At 51.5% G+C, this 14,872-nt stretch overlaps 1 protein-coding gene across 1 annotated transcript in view; it reads left to right on the top strand.

Annotated features, from left to right (window-relative positions):
- Positions 1 to 14,079, top strand: part of LOC141241312 (uncharacterized) — a 95,575-nt gene extending 81,496 nt beyond the window's left edge. Inside the window, exons 9-10 of the mRNA XM_073668746.1 lie at positions 8,599 to 8,654; positions 11,193 to 14,079. Coding sequence (XP_073524847.1) covers positions 8,599 to 8,651 — 53 coding nt within the window. The 3' untranslated portion in view covers positions 8,652 to 8,654; positions 11,193 to 14,079. The remainder of the gene's footprint in view (positions 1 to 8,598; positions 8,655 to 11,192) is intronic.
- Positions 14,080 to 14,872: the final 793 nt, after the last annotated feature.

Here is a 14,872-nt window from a genome sequence, read left to right as displayed (position 1 = left end):
TCACACAAAACTCCAAAAATGGGCCGGACAGAATTGTTGGCACCTTTCCAAAATTGTGGGTAAACAACTTTGTTTCCAGCACGTGATGCTCGTTCACACTCACCTATGGCAAGTAACAGGTGTGGGCAATATGAAAATCACACCTGAAACCAGATAAAAGGGGAGAAGTTGACTCAATCTTTGCATTGTGTGTCTGTGTGTGCCACACTAAGTATGGAAAACAGAATGAGGAGTGGAGAACTGTCTGAGGACTTGAGAACCCAAATTGTTGAACAGCTCAAGGTTACAAGTTTATCTCCAGAGATCTTGATGTTCCTTTGTCCACGTTGCACAACATAATCAAGATGGTTACAACCCATGGCACTGTAGCTAATCTACCTGGACGTGGACAGCAGATAAAAATTGATGAAAGGTTGCACCGCAAGATAGTCTGGTGGTGGATAAGCCCCAATCAAGATCCAAAGAAATTCAAGCTGTCCTGCAGGCTCAGCGCGCATCAGTGTCAGCACGAACTATCCGTCCACATGTGAATGAAATGAAACGCTATGGCAGGAGACCCCGGAGGACCCCACTGCTGACACAGAGACATAAAAAAGCTAGACTGCAGTTTGCCAAATGTATTTGAGTAACCAAAATTCTTCTGAGAAAGCATCTTGTGGACAGATCAGACCAAGATAGAGCTTTGTGGTAAAGCACATCATTCTACTGTTTACCAAAAACAGAATGAGGTCTACAAAGAAAAGAGCACAGTTCCTACAGTCAAATATGGTGGAGGGTCACAGATGTTTTGGGGTTGTTTTGCCGCCTCTGGCATTGGGGGCCTTGACTGTGTGAATGGCATCATGAAATCTGAAGATTACCAAAGCATTTTGGGTGGCAATGTAGTGCCCAGTGTCAGAAAGCTGGGTGTGCGTCCTAGGTCATGAGTCTTCCAGCAGGACAATGACCTCAAACATACTTCAAGAAGCCCCCAGAAATGGATGGAAACAAAGCGCTGGAGAGTCCGGCAGCAATGAGTCCGGATCTAAATCCCATTGATCACCTGCGCAGAGATCTTACAATTGCTGCTGTTGGGAGAAGACGTCTTCACATATGAGACCTGGAGTAGTTTATTCCAAAGGGCGCAAACAAATGTTAAGGAGGGGGCAGTTTTGTCCGGCCATTTTTGGGATTTTGTTTATAATTTTGTCCCATTTGCCTCTTTTTTCTTAGTTTTTTGTGCTGTTCCAAAACAAACAAAGGAAATAAACCTGTGTATAAGAAAACGTGGGGAGTTGTGATCCCCTCCTGCGATCTCCATCCCATCGTATGCGGCGATCGGCGCGTCCTAATCCCCCTCATGTGTATACACTGGATATCCTATATACCGTTCAGACATCGGGCTGTGTATTATACAGTGCTTTGAAAAAGTTTTAGGCAGGCGTGGAAAATGCTGCAAGGTAAGAAGCTTCATATATAGACGTTATTCCAAACATCTTGGAGACCTGACCCCAGATCTTCTGTGTATGAGGCTTGTGCGAATCCTTCTGTCTCTTCATGTGATCCCAGACAGACGGGATGATGTGAGATCAGGGCTCAGAAATCATCACCCCCAGGACAATACTTAACGACGCTGACTGGACGTTGGGGGTGGTTGTCCAGCTGCAGAATAAATCCGACGCCTCCTGATGATATTACATGATGGATCAGTGTCTGCCGGGATTTCTCAACTTTGAGGACACCATTAATCCAGACCTAATCCACAATTGTATCTGCCCAAAACCCCAGACCTGCCGGACCTCTACCGTCATCACTGCTCCTGCAGACCATCATTACTGTGGCGCTCTCCAGACCTGCCAGACCTCCACCGTCATCACTGCTCCTGCAGACCCTCATTATTGTGGCGCTCTCCAGACCTGCCGGACCTCCACCGTCATCACTGCTCCTGCAGACCCTCATTATTGTGGCGCTCTCCAGACCTGCCGGACCTCCACCGTCATCACTGCTCCTGCAGACCCTCATTATGGTGCCGCTCTCCATACTTGCAGGACCTCCACCGTCATCACTGCTCCTGCAGACCCTCATTGTTGAGCCGCTCTCCAGACCTGCCGGACCTCCGCCGTCACCACTGCTCCTGCAGACCCTCATTATTGTGCCGCTCTCCAGACCTGCCGGACCTCCACCGTCATCACTGCTCCTGCAGACCCTCATTATGGTGCCGCTCTCCAGACCTGCCGGACCTCCACCGTCATCACTGCTCCTGCAGACCCTCATTATTGTGCCGCTCTCCAGACCTGCCGGACCTCCACCGTCATCACTGCTCCTGCAGACCCTCATTATTGTGCCGCTCTCCAGACCTGCCGGACCTCCACCGTCATCACTGCTCCTGCAGACCCTCATTATGGTGCCGCTCTCCAGACCTGCCGGACCTCCACCGTCATCACTGCTCCTGCAGACCCTCATTATTGTGCCGCTCTCCAGACCTGCCGGACCTCCACTGTCATCACTGCTCCTGCAGACCCTCATTATGGTGCCGCTCTCCAGACCTGCCGGACCTCCACCGTCATCACTGCTCCTGCAGACCCTCATTATGGTGCCGCTCTCCAGACCTGCCGGACCTCCACCGTCATCACTGCTCCTGCAGACCCTCATTATGGTGCCGGACCTCCACCGTCATCACTGCTCCTGCAGACCCTCATTATGGTGCCGCTCTCCAGACCTGCCGGACCTCCACCGTCATCACTGCTCCTGCAGACCCTCATTATGGTGCCGCTCTCCAGACCTGCCGGACCTCCACCGTCATCACTGCTCCTGCAGACCCTCATTATTGTGCCGCTCTCCAGACCTGCCGGACCTCCACCGTCATCACTGCTCCTGCAGACCCTCATTATTGTGCCGCTCTCCAGACCTGCCGGACCTCCACCGTCATCACTGCTCCTGCAGACCCTAATTATGGTGCCGCTCTCCAGACCTGCCGGACCTCCACCGTCATCACTGCTCCTGCAGACCCTCATTATTGTGCCGCTCTCCAGACCTGCCGGACCTCCGCCGTCATCACTGCTCCTGCAGACCCTCATTATGGTGCCGCTCTCCAGACCTGCCGGACCTCGCCTGTCATCACTGCTCCTGCAGACCCTCATTATTGTGCCGCTCTCCAGACCTGCCGGACCTCCACTGTCATCACTGCTCCTGCAGACCCTCATTATGGTGCCGCTCTCCAGACCTGCCGGACCTCCACCGTCATCACTGCTCCTGCAGACCCTCATTATGGTGCCGCTCTCCAGACCTGCCGGACCTCCACCGTCATCACTGCTCCTGCAGACCCTCATTATGGTGCCGCTCTCCAGACCTGCCGGACCTCCACCGTCATCACTGCTCCTCAGCCTTGAGAAGAGATGGGCCGACATGATTAACCTCTACAAGTCCATAAACGGCCTGCGTAAAAAATATGGTCAAAAGTTGTTTTATGTAAAACCCCCTGAAAGGACAAGGGGCGCTCCCTCCACCTGGGGAAAGACTGGTTCAATCTCCAGAGGAGACAGTACGACATGAGGGCGCAGTCAGACGGCCATATAAATCGGTGCGAGACCAGGATGCAGTGCACGGACTGGCCGGTGGCTCTCCCGACCTGAGTGTGACCTCTCCATGTAGTCCTGTGCAGCCGTCACGCTCGGGTCTGGTGAACCGCCGGCCAGTCCGTGCACTGCGGTCTGATCTTGATCCAGGTGACATGGCCGTCTGACTGCGCCGTCATCCTGAGAACCATTCATCTGTGGAGTGATCGAGCTCCGGAGTCGGTCACAGCAGGAAACGACGATGGTTTCAGGACGACTCCTGATGCTTTTACGAGAATGAGATAAACACTTATGTAAATAAGTTCATTTCTGAAGCTATGATTAGGATCGAGAGGGAAAGATTATGTCTCCTGATCACGCATTATGGTTGTACATCTGCCCCTTCCTTTTGTCTACGGAGAACTGTGTTTCCTTGTCCGATTACTGCGTCTACTCTCAAAATTCAGCAGCAGAGCTTGAACAACCCTTGAAACCTCGGTCTACTGTGACCTCTTTGCCTCGGAGAGTCCTCGTTAATGCAGTATAATTACATTATGTCTTGTTGGGGTGCTCGTTGTTGTCATGGTGTATGACTCTTGATATGAATCTTTCTTCCACATCCTCACCTGTTGTAGCAGAGTTTGGCTGTTCCTCACCCAGTGTTAAGCCTCCTACACTATTATTTCTGTTTCAGTTAATGATTGTGTTTCCACTTAACTGTTTGGTGTAATTGGCCCCTCTTACACCCCACTATAATCCACAAAATCCCCTGATTGTGCAAGTGACCAGAAGAAGTCATGAAGTTGAAGGGCGGTCACCAGATACTGATGATGGAGGTGACGGGCGGCCACCAGATACTGATGATGGAGGGGACAGGCGGTCACCAGATACTGATGATGGAGGGGACAGGCGGTCACCAGATACTGATGATGGAGGGGACAGGCAGTCACCAGATACTGATGATGGAGGGGACAGGCAGTCACCAGATACTGATGATGGAGGTGATGGGCGGTCACCAGATACTGATGATGGAGGTGACGGGCGGCCACCAGATACTGATGATGGAGGGGACAGGCGGTCACCAGATACTGATGATGGAGGGGACAGGCGGTCACCAGATACTGATGATGGAGGGGACAGGCAGTCACCAGATACTGATGATGGAGGGGACAGGCAGTCACCAGATACTGATGATGGAGGGGACAGGCGGTCACCAGATACTGATGATGGAGGGGACAGGCAGTCACCAGATACTGATGATGGAGGGGACAGGCAGTCACCAGATACTGATGATGGAGGTGATGGGCGGTCACCAGATACTGATGATGGAGGTGACGGGCGGCCACCAGATACTGATGATGGAGGGGACAGGCGGTCACCAGATACTGATGATGGAGGGGACAGGCGGTCACCAGATACTGATGATGGAGGGGACAGGCGGTCACCAGATACTGATGATGGAGGGGACAGGCGGTCACCAGATACTGATGATGGAGGGGACAGGCAGTCACCAGATACTGAGAACAGAGGCGATGGGCGGTCACCAGATACTGATGATGGAGGTGATGGGCGGACACCAGAACCTGAGGACAGAGGCGACGGGCGGTCACCAGATACTGATGATGGAGGCGACGGGCTGTCAACAGATACTGATGATGGAGGTGACGGGCGGTCACCAGATACTGATGATGGAGGTGATGGGCGGTCACCAGATACTGATGATGGAGGTGACAGTCGGTCACCAGATACTGATGATGGAGGTGACGGGCAGTCACCACATACTGATGATGAAGACGGACGGTCACCAGATACTGATGATGGAGGGGACAGGCAGTCACCAGATACTGAGAACAGAGGCGATGGGCGGTCACCAGATACTGATGATGGAGGCGACGGGCGGTCACCAGATACTGATGATGGAGGAGACGGGCGGTCACCAGATACTGATGATGGAGGGGACAGGCGGTCACCAGATACTGATGATGGAGGGGACAGGCGGTCACCAGATACTGATGATGGAGGGGACAGGCAGTCACCAGATACTGATGATGGAGGGGACAGGCAGTCACCAGATACTGATGATGGAGGGGACAGGCAGTCACCAGATACTGATGATGGAGGTGATGGGCGGTCACCAGATACTGATGATGGAGGTGACGGGCGGCCACCAGATACTGATGATGGAGGGGACAGGCGGTCACCAGATACTGATGATGGAGGGGACAGGCGGTCACCAGATACTGATGATGGAGGGGACAGGCGGTCACCAGATACTGATGATGGAGGGGACAGGCAGTCACCAGATACTGAGAACAGAGGCGATGGGCGGTCACCAGATACTGATGATGGAGGTGATGGGCGGACACCAGAACCTGAGGACAGAGGCGACGGGCGGTCACCAGATACTGATGATGGAGGTGACGGGCGGTCACCAGATACTGATGATGGAGGTGATGGGCGGTCACCAGATACTGATGATGGAGGTGACAGTCGGTCACCAGATACTGATGATGGAGGTGACGGGCAGTCACCACATACTGATGATGAAGACGGACGGTCACCAGATACTGATGATGGAGGGGACAGGCAGTCACCAGATACTGAGAACAGAGGCGATGGGCGGTCACCAGATACTGATGATGGAGGCGACGGGCGGTCACCAAAACCTGAGGACAGAGGCGACGGGCGGTCACCAGATACTGATGATGGAGGCGACGGGCTGTCACCAGATACTGATGATGGAGGTGACGGGCGGTCACCAGATACTGCTGAGTGAGGGGACGGGCAGTCACCAGATACTGATGATGGAGATGATGGGCGGTCACCAGATACTGATGATGGAGGTGATGGGCGGTCAACAGATACTGATGATGAAGACGGGCGGTCACCAGGATGTACGGGAGAAATCTTGTATGTGATTGTGGGAAGAGGAGATAAGAGGGGAGTAGAGCAGGAGATCTTGTGAGGATCGGAGGCTGCGTGCAGGTATGTACCGGGAGACTAGGTCACAGATATATGGAGGAGACAGGTTGTGAATGGCTTTGTATGCCATGGTTAGGGTTTTGAACTGGAGTCTCTGGGCAATGGGGAGCCAGTGAAGAGATTGACAGAGAGGAGAGGCCGGGGAATAGCGGGGGGACAGGTGGATTAGTCGGGCAGCAGAGTTTAGGATAGATCGCAGGGGTGCGAGAGTGTTAGAGGGGAGGCCACAGAGCAGGAGGTTGCAGTAGTCGAGGCGGGAGATGATGAGGGCGTGCACTAGTATTTTTGCAGATTCATGGTTTAGGAATGTGCGGATCCAGGAGATATTTTTGAGTTGGAGTCGGCAGAAAGTGGAAAGGGCTTGGATATGAGGTTTGAAGGAGAGATCAGAGTCCAGGGTTACCCCGAGGCAGCGAGCTTGAGGGACTGGGGAGAGTGGGCAGCCATTGACGTTGATGGATATGTCAGGTGGGGGGTTGAGTGAGATGGTGGAAAGATGATGAATTCAATTTTATCCTTATTAAGTTTTAGAAATCTAGCAGAGAAGGATGAGATGGCGGACAGACATTGTGGGACTCTGGTTAGTAAGGAGGTGATATCAGGTCCAGAGAGGTAGATCTGTGTGTCATCAGCATAGAGGTGATAATGAAAGCCATGAGACTCTATGAGCTGTCCCAGTCCAAAGGTGTAGATGGAGAAGAGCAGAGGACCTAGAACTGAACCTTTGGGGACACCGACAGATAGGAGGCGAAACGAGGAGGTGGTATAAGAGTGGGAGACGCTGAATGTCCTGTCTGTTATGTATGAGGAGATCCAAGATAGGGCCAAGTCTGTGATGCCGAGAGATGAGAGAGTCTGTAGTAAGAGGGAATGGTCTACTGTGTCGAAGGCAGATGACAGGTCCAGGAGGAGGAGGACAGAGTAGTGTCGCTTGGATTTGGCGGTTAGTAGAGGAAGCAGGAGTAGAGGTGGGAGGACCTGTAGTTTGGAGGCATAGGGGAGAAGTGATATGGGGCGATGGCTAGACAGAGAGGATGGGTCAAGGGAGGGCTTTTAGGGAATGGATGTGATTGAGGCATGTTTGAAGCATGAGGGGAAGACGCCATTTGTTAGTGACAGGTTGAAGAGGTGTGTTAGTGTTGGGATGAAAACTGCGGTAAAGTTTGGGATGAGGAGGGACAGAATTGGGTCATGTTCAAAGGTGGTTCGGTGTGATTTGGAGAGTAAGGAAGAAAGTTGATCTTCCATGATGGCAGAGAAGCTGGTTTTGGAGGAGGGAGGAGAGCTGAGTAGTTATGAGAAGGGGCTGTGGGGACTTATGGCCAAAGCTTTGCCTTATGTTGTCAATCTTCTACTTGAAGAATGAAGCAAAGTCTTCAGCTGAGATGAGTGGAGAGGGAGGAGGAGCTGGGGGGCGGAGGAGATAATTGAAAGTACTGAATAACTGTTTAGGGTTGTGAGACAGGGAGGATATGAGAGATGAGAAGTAGCTTTGTTTTGCTGTAGTGAGTGTGGACTTGAAAGTAGTGAGGGACTGTTTGAATGCGATGAAGTGCTCGTGGTAGTGGGACCTTTTCCATCTCCGTTCAGCAACCCTGGAGGCCTGTCTCAGTTCTTTAGTCAGGCTCTTGTGCCAGTGTTGCCTGCTGATTGTACAAGCTTTGGTATTTGTGAGGGGGCGATCGATTGAAGAGCTGCAGCTGTTGTGTTTTATAAAGCAGCATCTGCATCGTGTAAGGAATTTATGTCTGTAAGAGGGAGGAGGGATTCAGAGAGTGATTCAGAGATATTGATGAGGGAGACGACGGGCAGTCACCAGATCCTGATGGGATTTACATTTCTCTGCATTCACGTGGTATTTTGTTAATTGATAAAAATAAACTATTAACCCTTCTATGTCTGCAGCCTTTTTTCTACACCTGTCTAAGACTTTTGCGCTGTATCTACCCTTCTGGCTTTTGTGTATGAAAGGTGCTTATGGTAAAATAATGAGGCATTATGGTAGGAAGATAACCCTGAATTAGTGCAGACCCCACACGAGACTCCCAGATATTATGACTTGTTCGTGTCTTTCACTTTCTAGAACCTCAAGATTCTGCAGAAAAGGAAGATGAGACCAACACATCGAAAATGTAGAAGGTAAGAGATGACAAAACAGCCTGTGATCTCCAGATCCTTGTATGCGGTGATCTGCGCGTCCTAATCCCCTTTTATATTAATGTGTCAGATAATCTGGTTCTGTCCTCAGGATGGCGCCGGTGATGTGTTTGAGATGTAGCGTACATGTCCTGGATCAGGCAGATTAGGGGGGCTGCTGTTTCTTTCTAGTCATAATGGCGGAGTGGGTGGCCTCAAGGTCACTAATATACCCTAACCACAACCATGCTCCACTGTAGACATCACCGAGCCCCCGTCATGCTTCACGGTAGACATCACCGAGCCCCCGTCATGCTTCACGGTAGACATCACCGAGCCCCCGTCATGCTTCACGGTAGACATCACCGAGCCCCCGTCATGCTTCACGGTAGACATCACCGAGCCCCCGTCATGCTTCACGGTAGACATCACCGAGCCCCCGTCATGCTTCACGGTAGACATCACCGAGCCCCCGTCATGCTTCACGGTAGACATCACAGAGCCCCCGTCGTGCTTCATGGTAGACATCACCGAGCCCCCGTCATGCTTCACGGTAGACATCACCGAGCCCCCGTCATGCTTCACGGTAGACATCACCGAGCCCCCGTTGTGCTTCACGGTAGACATCACCGAGCCCCCGTCATGCTTCACTGTACACAGGGTGTTCTTTCCAGCCGATGCTACTTTGCTCCATCTCCAGGCTCCTCTGATCCATAGACTTGTACCGTTCCTTTTTTTCATTGTTTCACAGAGTCCCAGAATCTCTGTGATTATCTCTGAGGTTTGAGCACATTGGAGTTGACATTTCTTGTGTTTTGAATCAATAAAAGGGACGTCCTGGAGTTCAGACATGGAGACCTCCAGTGTATACTCCTTAGGGTATGTTCACACACTTTGGGTTTTGCAGCGTATTTTGCAGCAGATTTTTATGCAAATTTTCAGCTGCGTTTTGCAGTACCAGCAAAGTCGATGAGAAACTAGAATTCTCTGTTCACACATGTTGGTTTTTTTTGCTACTTATGTTGTGACTTGGTTGTTTTGGAAAATAGAGCGTGTCACTTCTTTCAGCGTTTTTGCCGCATTTTTTCACCCATAGGAAGTAATGGGTGGTCAAAAAACGCAACAAAAAACCGCAACAAAACCTGCATTTTTAACGCCGCTGTTTTCCTGCCAGAGAAAAGTTAGCGGAAGATAAAAACACAACGTGTGTGAACATGCCCTTAGGAAATGTGCGCACGATCAGTATTTGCTTGCAGAAATTTCTGCAGTGTTTCCGCAAAGTTCTGCACCTCTTGGCAACAGAAATGCTGCGGGAATTCAGCGCGTTTTTGATGGATTTTTTTCCAATGCATTGCATAGGAAAAACACAGGCAAATCCGCAGAGAGAATGGACGCGATGCTTAGTTAAACGCACATGAAATCCTGTCAGGAAAATTCCCGATCATCTGCACAGATCTTCCAAATTCTCATAGAAATGCTGGGATAAGGTTTGCAAAGCATTTTTGCTGCCACCAGGTCTGCTGCCGGTCTTCTGCAGTCACTGGCGGTATTGCGCACCGGCCTCCTCAGCGTGTGACCGCCTCTTCCTGCCTTGTCCAGGTAGTGTCGCCCGGGCTCCTATGTGACCTCTGCTCCCGGCGGTATCTCTGGGAACATTCGATGCTGCTGTATCTTCTGGAATTTTCTCCTTTCACACAAAATGTGAAGAGAAGAGATTATTGCACAAATTTTGTAAAAATCCAAGAATTTTAGTGACCTGAGAGCCATGACCCATGAGGAGAGAGCTGATATTCCTCAGGAAAGCAACATGTCTGCAGCAGGTCATAACAGCCAGAAGGGCAGCAGATCATAACAGCCAGAGGGGCAGCAGATCATAACAGCCAGAGGGGCAGCAGATCATAACAGCCAGAGGGGCAGCAGATCATAACAGCCATAGGGGCAGCAGATCATAACAGCCAGAGGGGCAGCAGGTCATAACAGCCAGAGGGGCAGCAGGTCATAACAGCCAGAGGGGCAGCAGGTCATAACAGCCAGAGGGGCAGCAGGTCATAACAGCCAGAGGGGCAGCAGGTCATAACAGCCAGAGGGGCAGCAGGTCATAACAGCCAGAAGGGCTGCAGGTCATAGCAGCTAGAGGGGCAGCAGGTCATAACAGCCAGAGGGGCTGCAGGTCATAGCAGCCAGAGGGGCTGCAGGTCATAGCAGCCAGAGGGGCAGCAGGTCATAGCAGCTAGAGGGGGAGCAGATCATAACAGCCAGAGGGGCAGCAGATCATAACAGCCAGAGGGGCAGCAGATCATAGCAGCCAGAGGGGCTCTACTAAATACTGAAGATGCTGGTCATGAAGCGTTGAATATTCCTGAGACTGCAAGAGTCGGTAGAATAATCTGGATTTACAATGGGGGTGTATCCTGTGTGGGTGGTGGGGGGCAGATAATTCTGATGGCAGCTGTAAGAGGATCAGAGGAGATCACGATATGGATCTTATGTTGGGGGACATTGATGTTTTCGCTGGTTATAATTTGTGACATTTCTCCCCAGGCTCCTATCGTCTCTATCCTGGAGGGTCTCGCCATGTTTATCCCCTGTAAGGAGATTCCGGAGCACAATGTATTTTATCGCCTCCAGCGGCCGGGGAGCGGGCGCCTTCCTGCACTTATTCCCTGAACGTTTCTCTGCTTCCGTCGCTTTGTGACATTTTTACGTGGATACTTTTATACCATTGATCTCAACCATTTTGTTGCTGTTTTTTTTTAATATAAATTATGAAGGATTCCCGCAATCTGTGGTAACGGCCGCACCGGAGCCGGTGATCCGGGACTCGGGCTGCAGAGGATAGTGATCATGTGCTGAGAATGTGATATGGGCGATGGACTCCCCCACGCGTCCTCATGAGGAGAAGACCGGACCTCCTATCCGGAGTCTTCTGTATTCTATCGAGGTCGGAAGGAAAACCTGGCACTCCCCTCCACGGGAATCTAATATGTGTCAGGTGAGACGGACACTGAGAACCGACGTGTGTCAATCATTCCTGCCGAGGATTCTGACTGATCCCTAAGTCATGGGAGTCTATCCACCTGGGCGGCACTTCTGCACTTTGGTGGCATCTGTAGCACACGGGAATCGTCCTCCGCTCCCAGCCTCGAAAACAAGACTCGTCTCTGGTGACTGCGCCATTGAAAGGAAGTCGTCCTCTGTTCCCTCGCCATTTGCAAGGGAGTCGTCCTCGCCATCCCGGGAGAGTCATCCTCGCCATCCCGGGGGAGTCGTCTTCGCCATCCCGGGGGAGTCGTCTTCGCCATCCCGGGGGAGTCGTCCTCGCCATCCCGGGGGAGTCGTCCTCGCCATCCCGGGGGAGTCGTCCTCGCCATCCCGGGGGAGTCGTCCTCGCCATCCCGGGGGAGTCGTCCTCGCCATCCCGGGGGAGTCGTCCTCGCCATCCCGGGGGAGTCGTCCTCGCCATCCCGGGGGAGTCGTCCTCGCTCCTGTTCTATGATGTAGCTGACTGTGAGAATATAATGTGTATAATTATTGCTGGAGACAATGTGATTATTAGGATATTTTATTCATATCCACATTTGCTGCACAGACACTGATCTGTCGCTATAAGTGTTCTCCCATTCTCCCAAACCTCTCCTGTGCGACACTATCAATCGCTTGGCAGCAGCCACCGTACATATACAGCAGGCGAGCGCTGTCACTATATGGAGTCGGCTCAGGAGCTGAGCCCGCTCTGCCCCATGCGGGTGCCAGCTGCATTACACAACCGGCATCCGAGAGTATCAGATGTGATCGGAGCCAGCTATGATCGCGTCAGTGTTCCATCTTTAAATGCCGCGGTCAAGTATGACAGCAGTGTTTCAAAGGCCGCTAAGCTGACGGCTGTCAGGCCCTGGACTTTCTTCCCAACCAGCCACTGGCCTGATGATCACAGGTTTTCATGGCAGCCGTGGTCTTCTGGAGGACTCCGTGGTATCATCCACATCCAGCCTGTGGCCTTCTAGCAGATTGGTGATGACACTGTACACTGCAATACTACAGTAGTGATGTGTATAAGCCTTCATGTGATCGCATGTTCAGTTCCTAAAGGACCAAAAAAAAGTGTAAAAAAAAAAAAACATTGAAAAATATTTTTAAAAATATAAAAAATAACATTTTAACCCCAAAATGTAAATAGAAAAAAAGTGTAAAAATAAAACAAATAGCTTGTTTGGTAACGCTGCAAATGTAATTGATAAATTATAAAAAGATCCTGAAACGGAAAAAAATAAATATGTGGCGGCCAAATAGGGTGTTTTTTTATTTTTTTTTATTTTAAAGTTTTGATTTTTTTTTAACTAATAAAATATGAAGAAAATGAAATAATTGTGGCCTCGCTGTACTCGCACCGGTCTGGAGGATCACGCTGTTGGGTAATTTTTACCATACAATGAATGCCATAAAATGGCGGGATGGTGCTTTTTCACCATTTCACTGCACTTGGGGGATTTGGACTGCTGCCGTTCTGGTCGTGCTGACCCTCTCCACGCGCTCGCCCTCTGTGGCTCGGGCTTTAGCTCCGGTGCAGACCCTCTCCACCCCTTGTGATACACTCTCCCCCCCGGGGGCCATCCTCGGTGATTCCTGAGCGCTCGCCCTCTGTGGCTCGGGCTTTAGCTCCGGTGCAGACGCCTCGCCCTCTGTGGCTCGGGCTTTAGCGCCGGTGCAGACCCTCTCCACCCTCTGATGCATTCTGCCCCCCGGGGGCCATCCTCGGTGATTCCTGAGCGCTCGCCCTCTGTGGCTCGAGCTTTAGCTCCGGTGCAGACCCCTCGCCCTCTGTGGCTCGGGCTTTAGCTCCGGTGCAGACCCTCTCCACACTCTGATGCATTCTGCCCCCCGGGGGCCATCCTCGGTGATTCCTGAGCGCTCGCCCTCTGTGGCTCGGGCTTTAGCTCCGGTGCAGACCCCTCGCCCTCTGTGGCTCGGGCTTTAGCTCCGGTGCAGACCCCTCGCCCTCTGTGGCTCGGGCTTTAGCTCCGGTGCAGACCCCTCGCCCTCTGTGGCTCGGGCTTTAGCTCCGGTGCAGACCCCTCGCCCTCTGTATATATCATTGGTGTCTGGTATCGGTGGATGAGGAGGTCTCTGTCCGTGCAGCCTCCTCCATGCTGGGGCCTCAGTATTTATATATTGGAGGTTTTGTGCTCTCCCTATGGGTGTATGGAGGAGGCTCATTCCCCGCACCAGAGCATCTCCAGATAAAGGTCCATCACGAGGTGGAGAGCGGACATTGGAGTGACCTCTCTGCCCTCATCCCTGGAGCTGGTGGAGGTCTCGCTACCACCAGGAATCGCTCAGTGTTTGACCCCCTTATTGTTTTTATCTTGTTTTTGAACATTTTCTGTCATTTGTTACTTTTTGTAAATATTAAATACATTTATGTATAAAATACTGAAACAAAAGTGTCTCTGTAGTATAAGTGGTGTCTCGTACGAGTGACCGGTGGATTGTGGTTTGGCGTGAGGAGTTTACCAGTATCTGGTGAGTGGTGGCAGCACGTGGGATCCCTGGATCTCTGCACTTATGGTTACATGTGGGGCTCATTAGGGGCCCAATACATATTAGGCTGTGTGCTGACGATGCGTTTTTTAATCGTTTCCGCTGTGGCAAAAACGCTGGAGAAACTCTTTAAAAAACGCTTGGTAGAAGGTCTGCCATGTCCCCCAATGATAATCCGCTGTGCTGTGCACATGCTGCGGAAATTTCCACTGCGGATTATCATTGCGGAAAAATCCGCAGCATTACCAATTATTTTGCGGAAGCGCAGCGTTTTCGCCGCCATTGACTTGCATTGAAACGCATGGAATCCGCATCACTGCATCTGTACATGCAGAATCCATGCGTTTCAATGTGCGGATGGTACCCGGGTGTGGAGGACAGGAGACTCCTCTGGACCCAGGTACCATAGAACCTGTAAAAAAAAAAGAATAAAATAAATGTTATATTTACCTTCTGACGGCCCGCGGTGCTCTCCTCCTCTCATGCCGGCAGATTGTGATGGACTGAAGGACCTGTGCTGACGTCATAGTCATGTGACGGGTCACGCAACGCTGACGTCGGCAGGTCCTTCAGTGTACCGCGAGCTGCCGGCAGTCAGCACCGAGCGAAGCAAGACTGCGAGGCCATCAGAAGGTAAGTATAGATTTATTTTTTTTTTTTTACCATTCTCTTGGTCACACTAT

Source organism: Phyllobates terribilis, unplaced genomic scaffold, assembly GCF_046119375.1.
Source record: "Phyllobates terribilis strain yellow unplaced genomic scaffold, ASM4611937v1 Scaffold_2__4_contigs__length_985480577, whole genome shotgun sequence".
Classification (NCBI taxonomy): domain Eukaryota; kingdom Metazoa; phylum Chordata; class Amphibia; order Anura; family Dendrobatidae; genus Phyllobates; species Phyllobates terribilis.
Note: the sequence above shows the minus strand (reverse complement) of the source record. Positions and strands in the feature narration are given on the sequence as shown.